Here is a 27,823-nt window from a genome sequence, read left to right on the forward strand (position 1 = left end):
TCTGCTTTCAAGTCACGTAGGGAACAGACAATTGATGGCATATTTCCAGCTGGCAGAGCTGTTGAAAGGTAGCATGCAACTTCAACTCCATTTTTTTCCCTTTTCAACATATGATCATGCAAGTCTAGCTAAGTTCATCGGAGAGTAAATATTCCTTCAGTGTGTAAAATAAAGAATAAAACTGCCAGTTGGATTCAGTGAGCAAACAGATTATTATCATACTACAGGTTTTTCTTCAATACCATGAATGCTTTAGACACTCAGGTTTTTCAAAGATGATGTGATGATCAACTTGGTATCAACTGTTGGAGTTGATATGAAGTCTTATAAGTTTTCTTTTGCTTTTTAGGGTTTTTTGTGGAGGAGAAGGGGAGGGACAGGATGAGGAATTTGCACAGTATTTCCTAAAGCTTGTGTGGAAAACCAGGCCATTTAAATCTGTCATATTTTTCAGAAATAGAGGAAAACTTCACCACATTTTGGTGGCTGTTATTTCTTCCACATGAGGTACTTTGGGACTAATAATAGTGTTTGCATTTGCTGTTGGTTGTGGGTTGATCATGTTTTGCCAAGCATTAACTGCTTGCCTGAGTGTTAGCAGCTTCTCATGGTCTCCCCTCTGGTAAAATAATGGGAGCTGATAATCTGACCCGAACAAATAAGTGACAAACTCTGCTTGCCTCCACGTGTGACTGGTGGCTGAAATCCTGCTTCTCCCATCCAGTATCCCTGGGACTGTGTCAGAGCCTGAGGACATTGTAGCATCCTGGGAGTGCTTTAGAGGGCTAAAGCAGTGCTGTGTGTATAAGGTCAGTGGGCACCAGCAGCCTCCCAGGTTTTTAGCAGAGACTCTGTGTTGGGAGTATATAGCTGCCAGTGTAGACTGTGCTGGTTGCATCATGTTTTAAGAGCAAGGTGCATTTGTGCAATGCTTTCCCTGGGAGCATTGTTGCCTAGTGAAAACAGTTGATGTCAACCCAAAACAAGCCATGTGACTGCCTATGGTTTAATTTGGTCACACAACAGAGACAGAAAATCATTGAATTGCTCTTTCCTGACAAGCACTCCTTCAATGGAGTTGGTGTAAATTTAGTCAGTTCACTTTGTTGAGTATCGAGAGCAGTGTGATATGTAAATAAAGCTTTATCAGACGAGATAGATTTAAAATTCCACAGTTGGTGAGGAAGCGTTAGCAGTATAATATAATACAAATATTTACACAGTAACTTCTAAGTCTTCAATAAGTGCTTAATATTTGAAATATGTGTTGTGAAAACATTGACTGATTAAGCCGTACCATTGCTGCTACATCTGTATGCAGCGACTTGCAGTGGCTAGGATGCAGGAGTCACGGGGAGGAATAGGTCACCCAGCCATGCAAAGGCATTTAAACAAGTTACACTTTTTCTTTTTTCCTAATTTTAGTTAGGATTTAGCAAGATCTGCTCTCCCAAGGCACACATAGCTCTATCCCCTGCATCCTCTTGGAGCTGCTGCTCTCAGAGGGTGTTGCATTCACGTAATATGACTGGATGTGATCATGTGCCCAGTGCATCTGAGACTGCTGCAGTAGGAAAATTGAGCTACCAAATTTGGGCCTGTCCACAACATGGAGTGTAATCATCACATCAAGGAGTCTGTTCCTCCTCCGTGTATCTGTCATGGCCTTTTGATAAGGAATTGCAGTGGGCTGCAATTACAGGTGGTTAATCTTTTGCATGCTCGCAGTGTCACAGGAATGGTGCTGGTCTGCTTGTTCTATGGGAGCAGAGGCTGGTAGCCAAGGAGGTTCCCTCTTTGGGTGGATATATCTGCTTTGCCCAGTCCATCATTGCATTCAGCCTCCAGTTCCACCATTACTCTTGAATGAGCTAACAAAACAGTAGACTCAACAGACTGCAAATTAAAATAAATAGAAACACAGCTCCTAAACTTGCCTGGATGATTCTCTTTTGCCACCTCATTTGCCAAGAGACTGCAAGAGCTGATCCACACCTAAATATATACGGCTGCTCTAATGCAGTCTTCTTTTTTTTCCTTCCCTCTTCTGGCTACCCTGTTTTGCATTCTGTAAGCACTCAGCAAAATTGAAAACCAAAGTCGTTTGTTGTGTGCTTAAAGTGTGAAGTTCAGGTTGGGTTTATTGTCGGTACTGTGGGTATGGTTAAATCACAGACTCAATTGCAAATGGCCTTTGTAGCCATCACTGCGGCACTGCTAGATACAATTGAGCCAGTTCCTGCAATGTTTTGGCAGAAACCTGTTTTTGATAAGCCCTGCTCTGTCTAGACCTCTATGACAATTTCATTCCACTAAAATTATCCTTTTCCACAGAGAAGCAACAGACAGCTTCCATCAAGCCCAAAGTCTTTTCCCTTGGGAGGGTTGAAATGATGTGGCTGGTCATGCAGGAAATCCAGCCCACTTAATGAAGTGCCCCCTCTTTTCTTACAGCAGGCTAATGCAGACAACCAGCACCTGGTGCTGATGATGTGTGGGGAGATGTGTATCAGCCTGTGCTTTGCCCACTCCATGGGCAGCTGCAGTGGTGCCTGGCTCTGTTTTTGGGAGGGCTGGAGGTAGGTGTGCTACATGGGCCCCACAGAGTTGTCCCAAAATCTCAACTTTGCATTTACTCCTGCTGCAGTTGCAGAAGGTTTTCATGTCTAGACCAGTTGTGGTGGTAACATGCAAAGCTATATTTTGCAAGAGAAAGGTGAGGTAGCAGGTGATTTAATCAGAAGCTGATATTGGGGATGTTGCTGTGGATAGGTTAGCAGGCAGGTGATGTGTTGTGAAAATCACCTGCAAAGGTCTGTGTCTGAGGTAAGGCTGTAACACTTGCCCATGCCTTAGCTTGATGCAGATGAGGGGTTGAGAGTTTGCAGAGAAATGATGCAATTCTTGTACTGCTTATGATGTTTTTGCAAGGCTAAGAGCAAATAATCTTGAAATGAGCTGGCAGGTTTATGATTGGGTTTTATGAGCTTTTACGATGTTTATAATCTGGCATTGAACTTGCAGTTTAAGAGGTGAAAGGTTTAAAGGAACACAGTAGCAAAGGTGTACTGCTGAATTTCTTCTGGATATAATTTTAACATACATCTTAGATGCTTCCCTGATGTGGCAGGTTTGTTGGAAGTATGGCCTGTACAGTTCATAGTGAGTGTGTCGCTGAGTAAAATGGACTCCATCCATATCACGTGTTCAGCAGAGGGAAAAATTGAACAGAAAATGAGATTTTGCCTTCTCTAAGAAAGGACCTGGATTGAATGCAACTGCCTCGTGTGGTGTAACTGCCTTGTGTGGTGTAAGGCCCTGAAATGCAGCCTTTGCCATTTTCTTTTAAATCCCAGCCTTAGAAATACTGTACATTGTCCATGCCTGCTTCTTTTCCTTGTTTTTCTGGTACCAGTAAAAATGTAAAGTCCCCTGCAGTCTTTAAACTGGCATTCTTAACTTATGGCCTTTCTCCATGGTACTTTTTGAGAAAATGAGTATTTTTTCCCTACTCCTTTTCTTGTAATTCTACATCCACATCTTTTGATGGATGTGTACTTCAGAGGTCCTGCCTGCAGATGTTTGCATATGTACAGCATAAGCCTGTTCTTACTTAACTATCCGTTTCAGTTTTCCTGTGTTATCTCATATGGCTCCGCGGGGCTCGGTGAGCAGCAGGTTTGCTGCTGGCTAGCTTTTTGAGGTTTCTCTGATGCACAGTACTGTATTTGTCTCCTGGTTCTTTGATTTGTAATGTTTTGCCTTTGATTGCTGCAGAAGGTATAAACAAGCCTGTCAAAAGCCTTGTTTAGCGCGCAGATTCTGTGGGGGTGGCTGGCAGCCTCAGACCCTAAAATAGATCTAGCAATGAACTGAACGCCTTAAAACCCTGGGAATTTAATTTGATCTTCCTTGTTGCCTTAAATATTGGGACTGAATGAGAATTTCTCTAACAGAACAGAAGGTGAACATGTTGGTATGTGACAGTAATAGAAGAAGGGTCCAGACCTGCTGTCATTGAGATGCTCTTCTGTAATCAGAGGCCGGGCTTGGCCGTGGGGTAGCGGCTTGTCTGCTGTAAGTCACCATACCTGGGGAGGGGAGTGCTCTATCCTCTGATGTTACAGCATCCATGGGGACAGTTGTTCTGAAATGCTTCCCTAGATCCTGTTGTAGGGTAGTCTTTGCAGGAAAACCTAAAACAATCCCTCATGGTTTTAGCATCTGTTTTATGCTGGCTTTGTGAAGGAAGAAAGAAGAAGCTGCAAAATCACGTAGGGGTTCCTTTTTCCCCCTCTTTATTTTTCATGTAGCACCATGCAGTTAGTAATATCATAGTTGGGGTTTTCAGTTGTGGTGGTGAGAAGGTAACAATGATTTGGCTTCAATGTGCTGCAACAGCTGCAGAATTCATTGGAGCTTAGAAGCCTGTGAGTTATAGCTGTGATGCCATTTACAGCTTTTATGGAAGAGCTCTTAAATTTGTGAAATGTGTTACTTTTTGAAGTGCATTATATTTGTAATTTGAATTCTTTAAAATCCTGTCTGAGGGGGGAAAAATAGCTTTGAAAATCTCCCTCTACCCTCTAAAAACACAGGGAACTCTTACCAGGTGGGGTGTCAAGTCTTTTAAATTGAGTGATAGAACACATAGATGGATTTGTAAGTGCTAAAATGTCAATTAGTGTACTTAAAAGCTTAATGGTTGTCTTTGATGTACTTCTAATATCTCCAGTAAAGTTTGACTGTTGCCATTGATCAGGGAGTGGAGGAGGGATGAGAGGATTGAATGCCAACCCAAACAGGTCTCATGGAGCTTGCGAGTGGCAAAGCAGCACTTTGGTGTTGCTCAGTCTGAAATTCATTACTTGTTTGCTGCGTAGTATTTTGGAAGCCAGATATATTTCATACTGAAGAGTGAGCTTTGAAAAGCCTTAAGAGTGCAGGTGACGACTGCTTATATAGCTTATCTTTGTGCAGAAAATTTACTGATGTAACTACACTGACCTAAAAATACGTTTAGAGTAGCTTTAGAATCTCCTCATACATGTCCTTTAAATGGCTTAGAAGCAAAGAACATCTCCCAGCTTCAATGGATACTTCCCTCCTAGCTTTAAAAGATATTCTTCCAGTTGGGAACATAAAAAATGGATAAATGATTCTAATAGAAATCAGCCTTTTTGGGTAGTACATCAAGTAAAATCAACATGTCACGCTTTTAGTGCAATATCAGTGTGTCCATCCCAGGAGCCTGTGTCAATTCAACTGATTTGGTTCCCCATCAGGCTCAGTAAATTTGATTCAGGCACCAGTGTCCTGAGGCTTCCCAGCAGTAGGTTCAGCATGTTTGACTCATTACACCTCCCTGTGTTAAAAGATTGACCAGTTTTGGTTTTTTTTTCTTTAAATCTATTTTTAAACCTGATGATTGCCTGAAATACGGACATTCTGTAGACTGATGTGAAAGGGGAAGAAATCAAGTTAAACATTTCCAAGTTAAGACAGAGGACTCCTTGCATCACTCACACCTGCTTTGGGTCACATTTATGCAAACTTGCAGGTCCATCACAGTGCAAGTTACTTTATGGGCAGAGCCCCACTCTTCACTGCTGGCCATGGTCCCTTTGCAGGTCTTTGGTGGTGGAGCTACTCATGTAGCATGAGCTGCTACAGTGCCATCAAAGTGAGTCAGGTGAGCCAAAATTTCCTCTTTGGTTCTTTTAAACCAGTGAAACTCCTTTATACTGGAAAGGTTTAAAAGGGGGTGAGTACAGGGTCATCCAGCAGGGATACAGTGTCCTTCCCAGATTTTCAAGGAGTCCTTCACTGGCAGCCTCAAGCTAGAAGGCATCAGGTTCCTGGTGGGCACAGCTATATTACACAAAGTATTTAAACTACATAGGCTTTGGGCTGGTGTACTTTCACCGAGGGAGCAGTCTGAGCTCTGTGTTCGCAGATGCGCATTTTTGTTAAAGATATATATTTTTATTTATATATATATATATATATCTATATATCTATATCTGTATTCATATATACACACACATATACTACTATACTCCCAGAAAGCAGACAGATGAGCAGATCTTTTCCTGTGTCATAGACAAGGCTTCAGCATCCAGCTAACACAGTCCTATGAAATAAATGGTATAAACACTGACTTCCTGTTATACTTGTGAGCATAGATGCTAAACATATCAATAATTCTTCAGCTTCTCTAAAATATTGATACCATTGACCAATCTTTCAGATGCTGTGAGACACCAAAAAATTCGATCTCTTTAAATTCCCATCTAAATACTGCAGGTAAATTTGTAACACACCAGTTTTAACTTTCTCTCTTCCCTACTACTTCTACACTATTTTGGCATGCAAAAGCGGTTAGTATTTTTCAAGTTGAGGATCAGCCTTTCTGGTTGAGGGTGGAAGAAAGTCTTAATATAATTAGCAATATGCAGCAGGATTGGATTAGCCATAGACATCTGTAGGTCTTATAAGCAGACATTTAAACTGCAGAATATGCTTTTTATTGGACAGTATTCATATGACTGCATTCTAGAGCTCAAACACCTTCATAAAATACTGAATCAAAATGAAATTAATTAGAAAGAATATATTTGAATTTAATTTTCTTGGGCTGCTGAATACTCTTTGCATACAGGGTTTTATGTGTCTATCTGAAGAGTACTTGATGGAGAGTTTTAATTAGGACTGGTGGCAGAGTAAAGATATTTGGAATTGAAATTTATAAATGGCAATGATTTTCAGCTAGGTGTATATACATTTTTTGGAGCTTGCTACCTTTCTTGCTTCTCTTTCCCCCCTCTTCTTAAGCTACTTTTATGTTCAAATTAATACCAGATTGTAAAAAAGAAGAAATCCTGTTGTGGCTCTTGGTCCTCTGCAGCATGATCAGAGTTGTCAGATCTGCAGCTGCAAGAGATTTTTTTTACCTTTGTGTGTTTAATGGCTCATACTTCTCTGTTCTTTGACGGTGCTATTTAACTGTAAAAGCGCGGGGCTGTGGACGGCATGGGACATGTGGCTGCCTTGACTACTGTCTCAGATGTCGGACATGCCAAGGCTCAAAGAGCTGATTTGGCAGCTGCCCAGCAGATTTTTATAAAGGCTCAGTTGGTGGCCAGAAACCCAGGCTGTCAGAGTTGTGTTATGCAATAAATTGTTTTTCAGCAGAAGTTTCTAATCCAATTTCAGCTGCTTTTTTTTTTTTTTTTTACTATGTAATCAAAGATAAATATGCATTATTTCATGGTGTTTCAGAGAAGTGAAGATGTGTAGTGTAAACATCACCCATCAGGTTGGTTTGTTTGGTTTTCTGTAAAGAAAGATTTAGACCAGTTCTCCAACACAGGAAATTATGCTTAAATTATTTTGGTTTCTGCATGGGAGTGATGTATTTGTGTACAGCATACCTTTTCAAAGATCATTCAGTGTATGTTTTAGGAGGTGCTCCCCTCATTTGAAGAGAGCACCAGGTAAGAACCTGTTTATCAAGTCAGAGCTTTTGCTCAGGCATAAATTGTCTACAAATGATGGTTAGACAGAAAATTGTACCTTGTCAGGCTGTGACCTACCTGAGTCATTGCAGGCACTGCCCCTATAACAGATGCCCTGCCACCCCTTTTTATTTCCTTTTCACTTCTCTAAAGTACATAATCCATTTTAAAAAGTGGGTAGGGTTCATTAGAACACTGTGAGATATTTTGGGCCCTCAGTAGTTGCACTACAGCAAGGTTGCTTTCATTTCCTGAATACCATCTGTGATTCCCTCCCTTATCATGGTTGTCATGTTTCACTGCTGTGATGGGCTTGCATCCCTCCAAGTGTGAGTTGCTGTGCAAAGGGACAATTACACTTTTTTTTCTGCCCCAGCAGCAATCATCATTTGGTCATGTGATTGGGAATAAGAAAGCTGTTCTGGATGAAGACAATTTTTCTTGTCTTGGGATGAGATTTTCACTCTTCTGATCAAACTGGTCAAATAGGCACGTAAGGGCTAATGCTGACATTGGGTTTGGAGTAGGTGCATCCAATGTGGTGCCAGGTGAATTGAGCTGGTTATCAAAACCACTCCCTCAGTCTGAATAATTAGCTTACACCTCCATACCGCTTTCTACCAGCACACTACCACCCTCGGTTCGTGTCAGGTCAGATGTTTTGGGTGCGAAGTGATTGTTTAGATTCCTAATCTGGCCTAAGAAAGTCATAGTGTGGAGTCAGTGCTGTCAGTGAGATGGTTCGGGCTGAAGCCGTACTGCAAGGTGATCAATTAAAAAATCTTTCTTTCTCTCTCTCTTTTTTTTTTTTTTTTTTTTTTTTTTTTTTTTTTTTTTTTTTTTTTTTTTTTTTTTTTTTTTTTGTGTGTGTTTATCTTGGCGGACCAATATGGGAAACAGTTGACAACTTGTAAGCTTTCACTAGTTTCGTATTGAGTAATAGTTTTCTAGAGGTGCAGAAACATCATCAAGGCCTCTTGAATTTATGTGAAAGAAACAATTAACACACAAACCAACTGTTCTTAATTATTTCATTATTAGGCCTAAGATAAATATAGGAACTATTTTTATGCCTCAGTTCTGGGAATGACTTCTATTTGGAGATTTTGACTGTAACTCTTCTACCATAATGTATTTTTACAAGAGCAGGTTGAAGCTCACTGGGCTTAAAAGTGCCCAAGGCCTTTAGTGACCCAAAAACAGAGCATTTCTCTCCCATGCTGCTCTTCAGAATTCATCTGAAAGAAGGAAATGCAGTCCCTGGTGCAGCAGAAGGCAGTGAAAGAGTGTAGACCAACAGGAGATTGCAGGGGATGAAAGCTGTAGAAGTGCTAAGGCAGGAAGGAGAGAGATTTTTGTTTTCTTCCACTCCTTCTTTGTCATGATAACATTGGTTTTTTCAAGTCGGGAGCTGTAATGTAACGTGAGTTCTTTGGGGAAGTTTTCTGGAAGTACGAGGGGAAAAAGTAGCTATAATTACCAGATAAACTTAAATGCTAAAATAGAGCCATTAATAAAGGAAATTTCCCCTTTCTTCATGTTAGTTAGCACATTTTTAAAACATGACCTATTTTCCTAAACTAGACAGAACAGATTACATTTTCCAGAAGGCATGAGTCACTCCACTATAAAGTCTCCAAGCTGTATCAATCTTCATCAACTTAAGCCATTCATGAGGTTTTATTTTTTCTCACTGAATATAAGCAGTTTGTTTTAAATGAGAAACTGCTACATCCTCTCTGGATAGTTGAACTTGATTAAAAGGTTAAATATTAAATAAGTGTGAACTTTATTCTGAGAGAAAGAAGTGCAGGGACCTTGATAGCGAGCGAAAGACTAGAAGGATATTACTGTGGATATATATGAGTATAACTAGTTTGCACCATGCTCTTCTTGGCTGTAAGAAGTCCAAGCAGCATGATAACTGCCAGAAGGAGCCAAAAATCTTTATTTATGGAGCTTCACTTGAATATACTACAGCCTGGTTTCAAATTGTTACCCTGGAAGTTCAAACTATTGCTAGGAGTTCGTGCCGAGAAGCGCTTACGCTGTCTGGTGCTGGAGCAGCCCCCGGCTCCTGCAGGTTGCCGGAGAGGGAGGTCACGCCGCCGGCCCGCAGTGGGGTTTCCCTGTGCTGCTGAAGAGGCTGATGGAACTTTGTGGTGCCATGGATTCCTGTGCTAACGCAGCGGCGGGGGAAGTACGTGTGCTCACACAGCAGTAAGACTCGGCACTTGCTCAGGAGGTTCGCTCTGTGCCGTACACATACCGAGAAATGAGGCTTTGTAAATGAGTAAGGTAATTGCTAATAAGTGCTAATCACGCTTAGCAGCAGTAACTCCTCGCCCAAGACTGCACGGAACGATCTCTTTCAGCCTCTGAAGGTGAATCTGGGTTTTCCACCAATTCCTCTTTGGTCTGACTTTTAGAGAAAAACAGGTATAACTGTTTTCCATTGATAATATACAGCCAAAAGGCAAAAATCTGTCGCAAATCTTCATCTAGTAAACAAACATTTCCATCTCAGGCCTTTAGCTGAAAAGTAATTTGTATGATCTATGAAAATGTGGTGTCTGTTTTTCATGCAAAGGACGTATATATTTTTTTAATGTTGCTATAAATGCAGTAAAAACCACCCTTTGAAATAGTTCTCCTTCAAAAATATCCTTGAGGAAAGGGTAGAAACTTGTGGTTTATTTTTCCCGTTGCTTCAAAATGACCTTCTTACATCTGCAGGAAAGACTCTCTGGGGGCTGTTGAACCATGAAAGCATATTCATTTAGGGCATTGGGTGCCACAGTGATTTTAACCAAGTGTTGGATGCAATGCTGGAAAAAGAAAAAAGAGGGAGCTTGTGTTTTTTGTTGTTTTGCTTTTTGCAACCTGGCATGAAGAATGAGGTCAGGAGATGCGTGCTTGGGAAAGACCCAAAGAGAGAGCTGGAAGCGTGCCAGCCTCACTGAGTCATAACACACATGCTTCTAAGTATCTTTGTACCTTACAAAGTCCTGACTTTTCAAATAAAATGATCACTGCTGTAAAAGTATTTACATAAAAATTAAAGCAAATAACATGGAGTGCTGCATGCATTCTCCCTTGTTCCAGCTTTGTTTTACCCTGTGAACTGTGACTCCTGTTTGCTTAAGGCAAGGCTGGGCCAGGCTGAAGAATGCTGTATCTGCAATGAATGAAGGGAGAAGCTTGAATCATGCTGCTGCTGCTGCTCAAGGAGCTCAGCAGCTCTCATGATTTCAGGATGACATTTCACCTGCCCAGGAGGTGGTGTTAAGCTTGCCTCTTGCTTCTGCTTTTTAAAAATTAATATTTGAGTATAATTTTGGAATTACAGGAATTTAGGAAGGCTGTGTGCAGGTGACATGCGCACACCAGGTAGCTGGGCTGCAGGGAACAAGCACCTAAGGTGTAGGTGAATAGTGAAAGGTACAGGTGGTGCACATTTTGACATATATATATAAAATTATTGTTATGTATTGATTAAACATGTATTATGGTCATTGAAGTTCAGACATAAATGTACAGTATGTGATTCCCTGGAATGGCATAACCAAGAAGGTGGCCTGATTTTTTTTTTTTAAATTTTAATTTAACGGAAATTATGCAGCGTTGTTTCTTAATTCTGCCCCAGGGTTTCCCTGGCTGTGTACGTCTGTTAGTTTTATTCTGAGTTTATAAGAAAATCTTATTGTCATATGGGGAGGCAGAAATCATCTCAGCTAACCTGCAGTGAAGGTTGTGGGCTTGTGATGATGAACCTACAGTTTAAGATGTTATTCAGTCCTTTTTTGGGTCTGAGTCAATAATGGACAATCCATTAGTTCCCCATAAGTCGTTTCAATGGCTAATTACTTGCACAGTTGCAGAAATTGTTCTTTAATTCTGTCTTGCATTTTTCTGAATCGAGTTCCAGCTGTTGGACGATGTTATACCCCTCTCTGCCAGCCTTGAGAGCCGTCTATTAACAAATCTCTACTCCCTGTGGAAATATTTAAAGGCAGCAATTGAGTCAGTCCCTTTGAGCTAGGATTGGGGGTGGAGGCAGCGGGCTGGTGTTGAGAAGTTACATAGATTAAATTCCTCAAGGCTTTCACTTGACCATATTTCTAAACAGTTTTGGGTGTGTGTATGTTTTGTTAAAGTGAGATAACTCTTGCAGTCGGTGGCGGTGTGAGTGCAGAGTGGGCACACATGCACACAACAGCTTTCCCTCCACTGGGGTGACAAGCAGAGAGACCGATGTAATTATGGCTAAATGTGTCAGGAGCTGGAGCTGTGGCTCAGCTGGGCTCTGAGTCAGCTGCTCTCCAGCATTCGGCTGCCTTTGTGCCACAGGCTCCAGGGAAGATGCACTTGGCGATTGTGAAACCTTTTTATTGCTTCTGCAATATGGAGCCATGTGAATACAGGTGTTGGCAGCAGCTTAGCCCCTTATTTTGCTGACCTTGGATACCACACGGTGTTGGAGAACTTGAGAACTTTTTTTCAAGCTGGGTGGTGTGTGCAGGGGAAGCCCATAGCAGAGCGGTGCACGCAGGTCAGGGGCTGCAGCCTGGACACAACTGGGCTGGTGAGGAGAGACTCCATGTGCATTTCTAGCGGCAGCACTGCTGCCTCACGGGGCAGCTGAAACCAGTATGGTTCATCTGGAGTTTAACAGCTCCAGGAATTGAGTGTGGTGTGAAGTTGCTTCAGTGGATGCTGAGGTCTTAGTTCCCACATTCTGGGCTCCATCTCTTGGCTAGTGGCACTAATGCCCAGGCAGCCCCCAGGCTGGTGGGACCATGTCCTGCATGTTGCTGGCACCAGGGAGGCACCTTGGCTGCCAGAAAATTTGGTATCCTTTTTGCATCCAACATATTGCCTGGGGAGACTCAACACGTTGCCTGGGGAGAGGGAGATGATGGTGGCCTAGACCAGAGGCTGCTGGTGTGCAGTGGTGAGTCCCTTCCCTTCCGCAGGAGGGACCGTGGTGGCCTCCTTCCCTTCCACAGGAGGGACTGCAGCCAGCTGGTGCCAGGGCACAGGTCCTGTGCTCAGCAGATGCTGATTTAAAGACCAGTCCTACAGGCAGGTTTCACCCTGTCACTGTTGAACAGCGAACACTGGCATGTGCTCCATGCAGTGAGACGTTGTGACAGAGTGGATTTAATTTCTTTTGAGTTTCTTTTTCTTTTAAATTTTTCTGGATTTTTACCAGGGTAAAAGGGCCAGTGAGATAAGGAACCGATGGGTGTTTTTGTGCAGCTTCCAGAGCGAATGCCAGTGAAGGGAGTGAGTGGTGTCCACAGGCCTGTGTCCATAACATGGGCAGGGGCTGGAGGTGCTTATGGCTATTTCCTAACTGAGCCTGACTCCCTTAAGGACTTAAGTAGTTCCTGTGAAAACAGAAATGCATGATGTCCCATTGGGCCTTTGGTGGAGGGAATGTAAATGAGGGCGTCATTGGGCAAGCTTTGTTAAAATTGGGCTGCATCCCTCTCTGTTTAGTGTTGCTTCTGGTTAGGGCTGAAGCTGCCTTGGCAGCAAAATGGTAAGCCAGACTTGTTTGTGTAAACCTTTGTTGACAAAATAACTGGATGTACTACTCCTTTTAAAATGCTTGCCGAGAGATTTTTTTTGTCTTTTTTTGGTTGCTGTGGGTGTTGGGTTACAGAGTTTGATTTCTTGGCCCAGAGCTGCCTGTACTGTAAAACTCTCTGGGCATAGCTCAGCCTTCTTCAAAGTGTAGTAGCTTGTCCCTGTGCGAAATGCACATCCTGCTGCCAAAATGCTGGCTGCTTTCACTGCGCTCATTGTGTTGCTTGTTTTGTTGTTGGGGTTTTTTTTGTTTTCTTTTGTTTTTTAACCCCTGCCAAGTAATTTGTCCTAGAATTTTTTTGGGGGGGAGGGTGAGGGGTGGAAATGTTTTTTATCACAATTCAGCAGCTGAATTCCAATACGTCAGTAGAGGAGCAAAGAAAAAGCTATCGATGGTCACCCTAAACTGCGCTTGTTTTTTTGGAAGTTGGCGGTGTCTGTCTTTTCTTTGGCATATGGATGGTCTTAAGCTCTCCTGCCTCCTGGTGGGGATTGCTGATGGGGCTTGTGGAGTTTTCAGTGTGAAGTGACGGTGACAGTACACTGTGGTACACTTACCACTTAGGGTCTGCCTGGAAATGTTAATCTTTTGCTTTGGCAGTGATGTAGCCCCTGAGGAATTGAAGGGTGAGAATGCTCAAATAGGGATTTCCAAAGACCCCCAAGACAATTACGGGGCTCATGAAAATATGATGAGTTACCTCTGTCACTTATATCTTTATATCAATTTTCTGACTTAATTTATTTGAATGCTAAAGGCTTTAGGGAAATACTTTTCCAGGGAGTTAATATTTTAACAAAAGTTAGTACTAAATTTGACATAGACTACTATTCCTTTTGATAAATTAGCATTCGTCTCCTAAAAGTAAAGTAGAAAACATATGCCCCATGAGCCAAATTCTGTTTGGCTTTATGCTGAGATAAATTCAGAATAACTTCATTGTTACCAGTCTACAACTTCATTATAACACTGCAATTAATGCAAGACACTAAACCAGAAGGAAAAATAACCTGAATCAAGAGACATCAACGAAGGCCAAAATGGCAGCAAGAGAAGTTGGTTCACCAAACTTGACTATTCAATTTCTGCAACATTCATTTTAGTGTTTTGCTGGGGTTTTTCCCCCTCCTCTTAATTACCTGGGAGAACACTTCCTGGCTGTGATAAATTTCTCCGTGAGGGATTCATTACAAGGATTTTAACAATTAAGTTTTACCTCCTGCCTAACACCTGGTACATGCCTACTGCTGTTTGCAGAATAAAGGATTAGTGGGACTAATGCTCTGACTTGATAATACTTGTGCTTCTGTTCTCTGTTAGAGCTGATCAGGTTGCATTTTCTTACATAGTATTCTTCTTCAGTTTTTCGTTATTTCTTTTTTTTTTTTTTTCTCTTTCACTGATTTAAAAACAATCTATGTAGCCTCAGGCTTTGGGGGTTTATTTGGTTTTGTTTGGATTTTTGTTTTGTTTCAGATGCACACAACTAATGTCTCCTTTCTGTTTCCATCTCCTTTAGGATGACAGTGATGGGATTCCCTGGTCAGAGGAGAGGGTGGTGCGGAAGGTCCTTTATTTATCACTGAAGGAGTTCAAGAATGCACAGAAGCGGCAGCACAGTGATGGCATTAGTGGGAGCCTCAAGGCAGTGAATGGTGAGACACCTCTGTGGTACTGCTGGAAGGACTCAGTCCTTCTTCCACGCTGTAGCAGGGAGGCAGACCAGTGTACCATCTGGCATATACACTGTGTCCTTTGGATCTGCACAGAGGAACTTGTTTCTGGAATGCTTGAAATGCCTGGGTTGAAGAATCTGTATGTTTTGGTTTCTGGCTAACTGATTTAGATGGGGATAAGGGTGGAGGGCAGGTGGGAGAAGAGGGACAGGCTGCCAGTCAGAGAAAAGGAGCCCTTCTAGTCAGAAGGGCTACTTCCAGTCAGTCTACTTCCTGATATGCTGAGTATGTCAGCTCAGAAGGTAACCATTTAAAGGTGATTGGCTTCAGTTGCCTTGAGGAAGTACAATTGGACAGAATTTACATACTGGCACTTAGATGCAAGAAACTGGCTTGGTAGCATCTATCTCTGGAGTGAACCAAGTCCACAGGTGAAGTAGCACAAGATCTACATACAGAGTTAAAGGGCTGAGAGGACACAAGTGGTGTGACATTGGACTCCCCTAGTTTAGTAGCTCACAGAGCAGTTGTTTAAAGGTATTAAAAGGAGATGCAGACAAGCTTAGATGACAGGAGCTTGAAAGGAATTGAATTTTATTTCTTTAATGCTCTAGTCAGTTATTATCTGTTTCTTCCCCTTCCCTTAAAGCTTGCTGTAAAAATCTGTGGTATCCTGAGAGGTGAATATAAAGTGTGTCTCTTTCATATTCACTTAGACCCTTACTTGAAAAGGCTTTGTCATGCTAGCTTGAGCCTTGAAAGTGATGACTAGCAGGATTCAGATTTCTGGGCAGGCTTACAGTTTTCACTCACAAGAGCTTATTTGTTTCTTTATGGAGGTTTATGGCAGTTCCTTTTAGGCATGTGCATAGCTATACATGTGCTAATGCATTAAAGCAGCAGCTGGGTGCTTGCTTGCTAGCTTATTCATATTTATATGTAGCTTGTGTTGTTGACATGGTGAGTCAGATTCCACTGGGTGTTACTGCCGACAAGGCAAAAAACGAATGGAATGGCTGGATAACTACAGGCAGCATGATAAAGTCACTGTATTGCATAAGGAATTGCAAACTTCTTAGTGTGATTAAAGACCTCAGACTTCCCAGTTCAGTAATAATATCAAATGCTGATCTGATGGGAAGGGCGTCTAGGTTTAAGAGCAAGCCATTTATAAGCTTGGAGGTATACACAAAACAGCTTTGGCTTTTTTCCTTCCAACACCTCTGCATCATTGATCTTCTGTCAAACACAATTTCTCTTGGAAAGTTTCTTATTCCATTGTGGGGGTTTTGTTTAGTCAAAGGAAAAAAGTCCAAAGGCATGAAGCACAGTAATTGTGTGTTAGGAGGCTTTGATGATGTGCCAGGTTATGGGATGACTGAGGTTTTCATGGTGTCTAGTTTCTCCAAAGGCAGCTTAGATAAAAAGTGAGTTGGCTGGGAATGCTGTGTCAATGCAGGTACCAGACATGCAGTATGCCACTGGCTTCCCCTGGCACCAGCGGAGCTCACATCTTCAGAGCTTTTCTCCTTCACAGAAATAGATGACCAGTTATTTGAGGGTTGGGGTTTTTTTTATTTGAGCCAGAATGAAATTCCATGTTGCTTTCTGTTTGCTGAATGATTTTTTTTAAAAGTCCTGTCTTGCCGTTGCTCTGTTTCAACATCTCTGTCCAAAAGCATTTTTTTTAGCCTTTGATATTTAGAAGAATGTTTCATTATGCAGAGAAAAATGAGCAAAAGGGAGGAGGATTGATATTGTGCAGTGACATTAAGAAAATAAATTTAAAAAAGCAATTTGTTTATTACATTAAAAAAAAAAAGTAGCCATATATTTTCAAATCTGTGGGTCTCTATGGACTGGGTAAAAAAGCGGGTAATGCTGAGAAATTACTGAGCTGTTTTGAATTCAGGGAAATGTGTAGTCTTTTAAGAATGAGTCCAAGATCTGAGATTTCATACTGTTGGGAAGAAAAAATGCTTCCCTGTATGTATCCGTTCAAATTTCAGGCCACATCCATTGGTTTTTGCATGTGTTTAAATACAGTTTTATGTGTGTGACCCATTTTTTTATTCATTTATTTATGTGGCTGTTGAAAATTGAATAGGTCACCTTTCAGTACCTGGCAAATGTAACCTTTCTCAAAAGCGGAAAGGAAAGGTGTGAGTGGGATTCAGGCTGTCTGAACTCCCTGCTCTATGCAGGAATATGGATTGGTCTTGTGTGCTTCAAGTAGCTGAGGGAACTGCAAACAGCTAGGTAGCAGGATTTCATCTTTGTGCCACCATCTGTAATGCAGAGAGACTTTCTCTGGTCTAGTTTTAGAACTGCCATTCCTTACATTAACTTATTCGTAGACTTGCAACACGTACTTCGTTTTAGTGGAAAGTATTTATATGTAGCAATAGAGGAAGGTAAATGGTACCCCAGCTCCTTGCAACTTGTGTCTTTAAGCAGTTTTTATTCATTTGGAGCAGCTGAAATTTGATCAACATGCTACAAAAGTTCCTTTGCCAGTGTTTGTTAAGCTGCAGCTGAACTTGTATGCAAATGATTGTCAATTGTATTTCATCTGGTAAGTTCAGTAGTATCATTAATGATTTGGTAGCTGGAATAATGGTGCCTCTTTGATTGATAGTGTGAAAAGCAAATTAATTTTAAATGTGGAAGATGAACCTATTAACAGAAGTATTTTCTGTATTAAAGTTTCTGCAAGCTCTGATGTGCTGGTGGTAGCACAGAAACAATTAACTTCTGTGCTTCTGAATAATAAAAATTAAATTTAAAATAAATAAAAATTGAAAATACTTCTGGCAATTCTACGTATGATGATACCTTAGCTGTCTCTGTCTTACTAGTAAATCTACTTGTTATCCTGAAAATAACCCTACCATTTTCAGTTTGCATCTGAAACCCTGTTTCTTAAGTGGTTCTGATTAAAGAGTGGCAAGTGGGCGATATTTTGGTTGTCGTTTCAGTGGTTATATTGCATGTGCGTTTTTGTTGACTCTGGATATTTGCAGAGTATAGATTGACACCATGCAGTATGCCTTTGTTTCCTACATGTTACTCTTCAGCCCTTGGGAATGTAAAATTTGAAGGAGGGTGCTTGTGCTGGTTGTCACGAAACTCTCTGCAGCCCTAAAAGGGATACTGGAACTGTGATTATGGAAACAAGGTCATGCGCTGGAAAAACCCAGTGGGATTTCTTTAGTGATTTTGATTACTGCTGCTTGTCATTTGTGTTAGGATTTTAAGAATAGGGATTGGTTTTTCAGAATAGTGATACCAGTTTTCAGAGATCCTCATCTAAAAGGAGAACTAAATCCTTTGGGAAATTGTTTTCTTCTTGTGCAGCTTAAAATGTGAGATAGGGCTATAAAAAAGGCAATGAAAGATGTAATAATGGCTTGCATTCTGTTGATGAGAGTAAATCCAGTACCCTCAAAAGACTGTATCATAAAACAAACTTTTATGACCTAAGACTTTTAAGTTCTGTTTTTCAAGACTCGCAATGAAGAAATCTGTGATGCAGAAGTGTGCTTCTTGAATGGAAAAACTGATGAAGTTTCCTTATTTGTTTAAGATGGTTAGTTAATCTACAGAGATGACAAACCAGATGTTAGAATTATTCAAGCAGATAGTTTGTTTTCACCAGCTCTACTTTGTCCTAGAAAGGTGTCATGGCAGTTTCCAAACATGTCATCTAGTTTAAGCTCACAGCAGGTGTAATCTATCTGGGAAATCAAATGTATGTGAGGGAATGCTTTGGTTCAAGGCAGAAGCTGAAGTTTTCTTCATTAAGTAAATAAAGGGATGAGTGAAAAAATGTAATTTTTCTATTCTGAGAGATTTCACCTGGCATTTAAGGTTATCAAAGGAACTTACTTATTTTATATATGTTCTTTAAATGGAGTGGGAACCATGTCAGCATGTGGACGGACATGGTGGTTAGACCATAAAGTCTCTGGTGCCCCTTTCTCCCATCACAGGATCATTTTGGTTGGAAAAGGCTTCCGGCCTTTGTCTGATCTACTACCTTGTCAACTAGACCACAGCAGTAAGTACTACATCCAGTTGTTTCTTGAACATCTCCAGGGATGGCGACCGTACCACTCTGTACTGGTCTGCTTCTGCCCTGGGCCATTCCCACATGAAAGTTCACGTGACTTTTGCTGGTTTTTTCCACAAATGATACATCTCCACACTGAGAGGCAAGAGTCTTTGAGACAGGTCTTGGTGGGACTGTGGTGCCAGACCCAGTGGCAGCACCAACCTCTGATTCCTGAGTTCTGCCCATCCCTTGGCTTCCACATTGTCTGTTCAAGCCAGCAGTGCAGTCTGAAAATAGTTCTTACTGTCATTGATGCATGTGTTTTCAAATGTTTCCTGCTCACTGCATGGGGGTTTCTGTCCATGCTCCCCAGTGAGCCATGTTGAAAGGAAGGTGCCCAGCAATAGGGTGGCATGGGACTGTCTTCACCTGACTTCAGCTTGTCAGTGAAACCTCTTTTCCCTGGCTGTGTAGATGGTACTCCAGGCATGGCATGAAAATCACAACAGATGTGGTAGAAATGCCTAAACACTGCTAAGCCGGGTGCCACGTATTATCTGCCAAAAGCTAACTAAGAGAGGATGGCAGCAGCTGCCAGCTGGGCAGCCATGTCTTCCCTTAGACCACATCTCTTCTCTTCTGACTCCTGCAGATGATAACACGGCAGCCCTTAGGGGGAAATGCTGTTGTTTCAGCTGCGCCTCTGTGTGCCCAGAGCGGTGTGGGTCTCCTTCTCTGGCTGGGTCGCTGCTCAGCCTTCAATTTTGAACAAGAAAACAGCCCTCTTCATTCACTGTGATGGTTCAGATGTACTGATAACTTCATCTCTCTTATTTCTGAAGGCTGCAATTAAGTACTGCAAGAAGGTTTTATGCTAACGTTTGTCTAGGGAGCTTTTCACTCCATCAGTGATGTGAGATTGCATTTGTTGACAGTGGGTAATGTCTGTCTGTCTCCTAAGCTTAATAGAAGATTGTAACTGTGCCAAGGACCCTTGTCTGTAAGTGGATTTAAAAAATGCATTTACAGAAACAGAAATACCTCTTTCAACTTTGCAGTATTTTCCCTTTACGTTCAGTGTAAACAGCCTTTTTGGCTAGCTTTAAACTGTGATTAAATATAGATGTTTTCAGCTAAAAGGTTCAGAAAATAAGCATTTGAGCAAATTTGTCATGGCACTCAACATCACTTTCACTTTGGTGCTTTCTGTCAAGTGAATTTCAAGATTAACAAATAAATAACAGGATGTTTGAGTTGGGCTTCATTGAAAATTTCTAAATCTCTTTTCCTTTCTTTATTTTCTAGAATGGAATTAATTTTGAGCCTGTCAGGGACTTGCTTGTTCATTGGCTGAGATAAGTTCTTCTTTGCCTTTTCCATCATCACTATTTATAAAAAATTTTGCAGGCCAAATTATGCCCTCAGTAATGTCAACTAAATTTGATTATGTCCATCCAAATTGTGCTTCTGTCTTAATAAAATTTCAGTGTTCAGCCAGACTGATAGAAAATTTTCTTTCACAGGACACCCATATTCCTTTTCCTCTCAAATGTAAAAGAGATATTTTATCCAGTGAAACAGAGAAATTGTATAATTAATTTTCTTAAAATTTATTTCATGACCATCTAAAAAGAGCTTCTGTTGCTCCTGCGTGCATTTCTAGGCAAACAAATTCTAAAAACAATCTTGCCTCCTTGCATATTACTAATAATAGGTTATAGAAAAAGAAAATGGCAATGAAGAATCTGCAGAAGCGTGTGCATTATCTGTAGCAGACTGAGTTATTGTAGGCCTAAAATAAATAAGTTGAGGAAAGGTGAGAAAGAGTTCAGCAGTAGCTGATGAGTCTGCCCCCCCTCCTTTCACCTTGTGCCTTTTGCTGGCTCTGCCATTATTCTGCCCATGCAGTTCAGCCAGTCCAGAGTACTAATGTGCCAGAAAACTAGCCGAGAAAAAAATATTTAAAACAAGAAGTAATTTTCTTCTAGTTTAATGAACTACACATGCTCCTTAAGAGGTTAGGTGAGCACCATGTGCTCATTTGGTGGAAATGGGGGAAGCAGAGCACCTTGACTGAAAGTTGTAGGAAGAGGATGTCAGACTCCTCATCCCTTTTGATAGTAGCAAGCTGCTTGAGCTGGCACATTCATCTTGTCTAACCACAGCCTTAGGATTGCCGCAGTCATCTCGTCTAACCACAACCTCAGATGCTAGAAGGGACAACAGTTGCCAGGAATATGAGCAAAAAAAGATTCAGCTTAAAAGTTAATTGAAAAATGCTTCACAAGTGTAGGTGTTAGGTTTATGTTTCTCTTAAAAACAAACACAAATCAACCCATTGCCGGCTGGCCTAGGGAAGTGATTGTCCCACTCTACTGCTGCAGCCTCAGCTCCAGTCCTGTGTGCAGCTTTGGCTACCACAATATAAGAAATGTATAAAGTTGTTAGAGAGTCCAAAGGAAGACTACGAAGATGGTGAAGGGCCTTGAGGGGAAGCCATACAAGGAGCAGCTGAGGTCACTTGGTCTGTTCAGCCTGGAAAAGAGGAGACTGAGGGGAAACCTCATCACAAGCTGTGACTGCCTCGTGAGCGGCAGAGCAGGAGCAGACACTGATCTCTTCCCTCTGGTGTCCAGTGACAGGATTCAAGGGAGGAATGGCCTGAAGATGTGTCAGGGAAGGTTTAGGCTGAATAATTAAAAAGGGTTTTTGACCCAGAGGGGGGTTGGGCACTGGAACGGGCTCCTAGGGAAGTGATCATAGCACCAAGCCTGACACAGTTTGAGAAGCATTTGGGCAGTGCTCCCAGGAATAGTGTGACTTTTGGGGATGGTGCTGTGCAGGGCTGAGAGTTGGACTTGATGATCCTTGTGGGTCCCTTTTAACTCAGGATATTCTATGATTCTATCAACAATCTCCAGCACCCCCCCCCAAACCCTACAAATAAACACACCAAGAAAGCCCCACCCAAAACAAAAAAACCCCAAACTCACCACTTACATAGTGGTGAAATCTGTTGTGTTGACTCTCCATGAGACAAAACTTGGCCTGAACATCAGCAGAAAAAATAATTTTGTTTTCCTTGACTCAGAGTAATTTTGCAAAGCTGCTGCCTTGTGTTTGTTTTCTGTTATCAGCAGTCTGGAGAGTACTTTTGAGTGTGGACAGACAAACTGCTTCATTCTTTCTTTATCAACTGTAAAATCTCCCGCCTAAATTTGCACCATGGCATCTTTTTGGCTGGTATTTACAACCAAAAGAGTGGTGATGGTTTTACATCACAGGATTTCCAGCTCTGTCCAAAATTGTACCTTTTGTCAATTCTAGTTTGCCTGTTTTGGAAATGGGAATAAGACATACCCCTGCATCTGTCATTAAAATGGCATACTCCATTTTATTAAGAAAATAGGAATGTAATGGGAAATAAAATGAGCATTACAAGTAAGTGCAGAGAGAAGTTTCACTCATACACACAGACTATGTCATGCAGTTTACTGCAGACAATCCTAGGGAACTGTATTTTCTGAAACTGTCTCTGCTTGGCTTTGAAGAAGGCCGTTGCTAATTATTTTTACACTGCAGCTTTGAGCTTTTAGTGCAAGACTACATTTGTGTAGTGCTTTCAGAGAATATGTTTTCAGCCTTCAAGAGACTGTCTTGTGTCCTAGAACCTCCACAGCAGTTTGTATTTGATGTGGGGGCGTTTTAGAAATGACTTTCTGTTTTAAATAGTGTGAGAACCATTTGCTCCAGCAGGACATTTCTAAGGCCATTAGTCTGTGTTTAATTGGAGCAGGTGTCATGTGTGCTGTAAGCCCTATTGTGTCAACCCTGGCAGTAAAGTGGTTTTAGAAGAAAAAGTAGAGATTCTGTAAATGCTGATGGGCACAGTAGCCAATTCGGCAAGTTGCCTGACACAGCTGCCAATGTACCATACTCTTCACCTCACATGCCCTACTGTGTTCAGAGGCATTGACTTGTTAAGAATATGGGACGCCAATCAAAACGGGTTTAGGGATCCTTGTAGTGATGTGGAGTAAACTGAATGCACCAGTAGAGTGGTGTTACGTTATTTTAAGTGTCATTGATCCACATCTGAATGTAGAATTTCTGATATGAAAAGCAAGAAAATCAGTCCCTTTTTTAGAGCAATGAAACTCTTCAGGAATTAGTCACATTTGTTTCACGACTCATAACAGCTTGGGAGATTGGTCTGTGCTCTGAGTGCATCCTCCACATTTCAGTTTGGTTTCATTTGAATCTATTTGGTTTAAAATCTGCAAGAAACCATTCTGAAATAACTGCTCTCTTAAAGTAACTGATGATGATGAGAGGTTCATCACATAGCAGATCCGTTCCAGAGCTTGTGGGTGAATGTCTTCCAAAAAATAAATATAGCCTCGTACGTATACTGTTAAGTCATAGCAGATTGCTTTCCATAGTAGTATATGTGCCTGCATTTTAAAATCTCTGTGTGTATGTGTGTGTCTGACTAGCATAGATTTATTACAAGCAGTTAAGGTGATGTTGTATTCAGAATTAGTTGAATACATGTTTTCAATAACATGCCTTTGATGCCCTTTGTTTCCCAATTTAAATGAATTTAATACTGGAGGCATTGTTGGTCAAGTCAAAAGTATAGATACAGAAGCCTTGGGCTTAGGGCAACGAGGGGTAACAGTGACAAGCTTAACTCCTAAGTGTTGTTTCTGATACCTCTGAAGGAATTTCCATCTCTGAGTACTAGAGACAGCTGAATTTCCACCCTTATCCACCCTCTGCATCTTGTTTTCTCCCCTTATGAGACTGTTAGTGAGCATTGCAATCGCAGTCAGGACCGTGTGATGTTTCAGATCTGTCCACTAAGAGGCTAACTCATTCCAGATAAGCCCTGAACAGACAATATTCATTTTTTACTTTGCTCAGAATTTCCTGTGCTTTGTTCTGCATCTGTTTGTGAAAGACTGCGTTATCTTTGAAAGCCTTCATCTTGTTTTCTTTATTCAAGCTATATGCTAAAATGGAAAAAAGGAAAGAGCTGGAAGGAGCCCAGCTGGAGCAATCTGCCAAAGATCCCACAGAGGGATGGAACTGGCAAACTCCTGAAACCTCATCAGCTGACCTCTGGTACAATTTGGGAAGCCAGGAGATAAGCCACTTTTCCTGCTAAGGGTTTGGCAGCTTCAGCCAGCCATTCCGAGTAATGCCTAAAGACCACACCAGAATTTAATTGCATTTTCTCCTCCTTCTTTCATCCCTCACTCAGCTTCAGTAGTGGTTGACCTCAAAAATATTTCAGTTCAGCCTCTTCTTAGTCTTTGTGTGTGCGCGCACATGTGTAAACAGACATGCTAGAGCTAAATCGTATCTTGACATGCTCTCTTCCAGACAGATTGTCTCAAAAGCAAGTTCTCCTTAAAATACCTCCCTCAGACAGTGGTTGTTGTCTCTAGTGCTGTGGAAGGTGAGAGTGTTCCATGGCCAACTGTTTTTAAAGATGCCCTGCAAGCAGCCCAGTTTTCTTAAGTTACGCTTCCTGTGTATGTGGATGGATTGAAAGAAGCATAACAGTGATGAAAGTGGCACAGAAGGAGTACAGTTTTTTTCCTTTCTTCAAACTGTGGGAAATTTCTTTTTGTTCAGGGTGAAAATGCTGTCACAATGTTAGCAAGAGGGTGCAATGATAGAAGTGTGTCCTTTCATATCTATGTATTTTCTCATTGAGGAAATGTATCTGAGTTGTACTGCCACATGCACATATAGGTACATTGGATGGACGTGGCTGAAGAGGAATTTCATCCCCTTTTGTTTTTTCCTGACCCCTGCACCCTTGCTGGGATGTTGAGGATGTTTCAGAGCCTAAGGCTCTCTCTCAGTCTGTGGCTCCATGTGCCAGAACTGTAAGATTGCATGGAGCCACAAACCTGAGGCTTGGCACAGCAGTGGGCTGGGGCTGGGGAGGGGCATATTCCTATTACACAGTCTGCATGCAGGACTTAATTTCTCTTCCCTCCTCTTGCTTCCTGTGGTCTGTCTGTCTAGAAACATGCTGCTTCTCTTCCAAGGAGAAGACACCTAAGCTTTCTCTTTAATGTGACAATCTGTTTGATGGGGCAGTAAGCAAATAAGTCTGTTTTGCCAAGATAATAAAATCTGGTGCTTTCTAGAGGAGTTGTTCTGCCTCTTTGCATCTCAGGAGGTCAGCAGCAATTACCTTCAGGTGGAAGTCATGAATAAGGGATAGAAGTTACAGGAATGTGGCTTGAATTCCAAATCTTCTTGAAACATGGGTTTTTGCTGCTCTTCTCCCCCTCCCCAAAATCAATCGAAGATGGCCTTTTGTGCAACAATGAGGTCTGTGGTTAGGGACTAGTTGTCAAGTTTTATTTAGATGGAAACCTGTCCCAGAAGCGTTACCTCATCTCATTGTCCTGCAGGGATGAAGTTCAAATGACAGTTTACATTTGCCTGGAACTGACCTTCTCTAATTGAAATGAACAAGGCTGTCTTATCTAAGTAGATAAACACAGCTCATTTGCAATTGTAGATTTAAATGCACTCTTTCATAGATTACCTTGGAACAGTATGGCGCTGTCCTTGAATATTTAAAGTCTCATTAACAAGAGACCAGAAAGACCAGAATTGAAGAGTAAATGTTCTTTGTGAAAAAGAGGTTTTTGAGCTGCAAACTGATGCTGATCTCCACTAGGGTAGAGGAAAACTGTTTGGTACAAAGTCCCCTTTATGCCAGCATGGAAGGCGCTCCAATAAAACTGGCATGCAAAGTCGTGAGGGTTGATTAACATCCACAGCATTACACAGGGTATATACAAATACTCTTCTCATAAAGTAGAATAAATGGGCCGTTGGTTAAGGCTTTGCTTAGCACAGAAAACGACCTTGGTTTCTGTTTTGGATCTAGGCTTCTGTCATTAATAGCCTGGCAAGCAGACCTTTTAGAAATAGTTGATTGTTAGCAAAATGAGTTTGAAAACTTCCTGCAAACTTGAATATTGGGGTTTATGGGGAAAGTTTTGGAGACGCTCAGATTCTCTGGCATAACTGGATATTGAGATGGTGCTGGATTGCCATCTGGCTGGATCAAAATTATAAATGCTCAGTTGTTTTATATTTAAAATAATTTTGGACTCACTGGGGGTAGTCTCATGACAACTAGATTTGCAGGGAAACTTAAGAAAGGGACAGACTCTTGTGAGAAAGAGTCTGCTCTTCAGTCTGTGCTTTCCTGCTTCCAGGAGAGATTCTGCCAGGACAGATAAAGGGCTCAGAAATCTTACCAGGTTTTTAGGAAAAAAACTTTCAGTTTTTTTTTTTTCATGGCTGATGTCCCTCCGGATCTTGGTTGACTAGGTAGTTCTTCAGGCAGCAGGAATGAGACCAGAGTGAAGGAGATGGTGTTTTCCATGCTGTCTGTTTCCCTTTACTCAGGTTGAAAGCAATGGAAAAGTACTGGTTTGGTGTCCTCTTGTCACCAGAAGTCCTCAGTTCCCTAAAGTACTAAGGACAATAGGAGGGATCTCACTGAGCTTTTGGTTGGTATGTCTGTTTGCTCTAAAGTTGAATTCTGTTCTGCAGCTCAAATGAGGAGGTTCTCAGCCCCAAGGTTGGGGAGTGGGTAGTAGTGGCAATTTTAGCAGGATTTGGCAAATTCTTGCAGTATGAGGAGGGGAAGGTGCCCTCTATAAGTGGCAGATTTTGTCCTGATATGGCCTTTGAAGCACAGAAGATTATGTGGAGGGTAGCACTACTTACACAGGTCCTGCTCTAAAACCATGTGGGTACATGCCAAATGAAAATAGGACTTCAGCAGAATTCATTTGCTAAGGTGTAAGAAACTTCTGTTTCAAAAGTGCACACATTTCTCTCTGCCCCCTGCCATCCCAGCTGCAGAACTTGGAGCTCAACTAGCTGTAGGTGCTGTTTTGAGGAAAAACTGGGGTATGGCCCTTCTGGCTGACCCCTCAACACAGAGCTCATCTGAGAACTTAAAGAAATATGCTCTCTTAGTCAGAAACTACATTGAAGAACAAAGGGAAAGCTGCTGGAACCTCATGGATTGCAAGAGTTTCCCACAGTATACATTTTGCCTCTCAAAATTCACCCAGGTGCGATCGATGTTTAAGTCTACACTTAAGTGTAAGTTGCAGTTTTGCTTTACATACTAACCAGCTATGTGCAGCACATGTTGCTTGACACATCTGTACCATCTCTAAAAACAGAGCATCCAAAACCTGCATAGGTCCCTGCAACACTGATGCTTGGCTTCCTTCAGAATTACGGAGAAACTGTTCCTGGTCCAAATCTGGCAGCGTCTGCTGCTGCTGCCTGTCGTGAGAGATATTCCTATTTATACCCCTTGCTCTCTGTGAAATGTAGGTCAGGATTTTTAGCTTATGATTGCCCATAGGACAAATCATTTTCAGATACTTCCATGTTAATACCAGACAATTAGGAGTACTTCCTCTCTGTTTATCTGAGCTCTTCATCTTTTGTTGACAACCTTTTCCCTCCTTTTTAATTGGAAGGAGGAAAAGGTGTTTTGCTGTTTCTCAGTGTGTTTCCTCTACAGCTACTTGTGTTTTTTATTCTGTCTTTGTCCTCTTGTTTTATGGTCTCCCTTTGAAGTGTGAGGGTCTGTTCCCATGCAGTGCCATGCCGGCATCTCCAGGCTGCTTGCTGCAGGCTCAGTGCTACAGCCATGAAGATTTCTTTTTTCCTTTCCCCCACCCCAGCTCCTGGGCCATCCAGCCTAATGTGAGAACAGATTGGCCTTAGTATTTGGAGAAAAGATCTATAATAAGCACTGGGGACATGCTGGTAAAAAGCATCAGCATGGTATACCAGCTCTGTTGGAGTACTGACTCTACATTAATTCTCTAACTTATAATTAGCTATATTAAATTCCAATTTTGTGAAAGGAACCATTATCAAATAACACTCTGAAATCTCAAAGAAACAT

At 41.6% G+C, this 27,823-nt stretch overlaps 1 protein-coding gene across 7 annotated transcripts in view; it reads left to right on the forward strand.

Annotated features, from left to right (window-relative positions):
• JARID2 (jumonji and AT-rich interaction domain containing 2) overlaps nt 1-27,823 on the forward strand; it is a 215,706-nt gene that overhangs the window by 80,562 nt on the left and 107,321 nt on the right. For all 7 annotated transcript variants that reach the window (XM_041413111.1, XM_041413113.1, XM_041413112.1 and 4 more), the window contains one exon: nt 14,633-14,768. In XM_041413111.1, coding sequence (XP_041269045.1) covers nt 14,633-14,768 — 136 coding nt within the window. The remainder of the gene's footprint in view (nt 1-14,632; nt 14,769-27,823) is intronic.

The sequence above is a fragment of the Onychostruthus taczanowskii genome, unplaced genomic scaffold (assembly GCF_017590055.1).
Source record: "Onychostruthus taczanowskii isolate IOZ18803 unplaced genomic scaffold, ASM1759005v1 scaffold40, whole genome shotgun sequence".
Lineage (NCBI taxonomy): Eukaryota > Metazoa > Chordata > Aves > Passeriformes > Passeridae > Onychostruthus > Onychostruthus taczanowskii.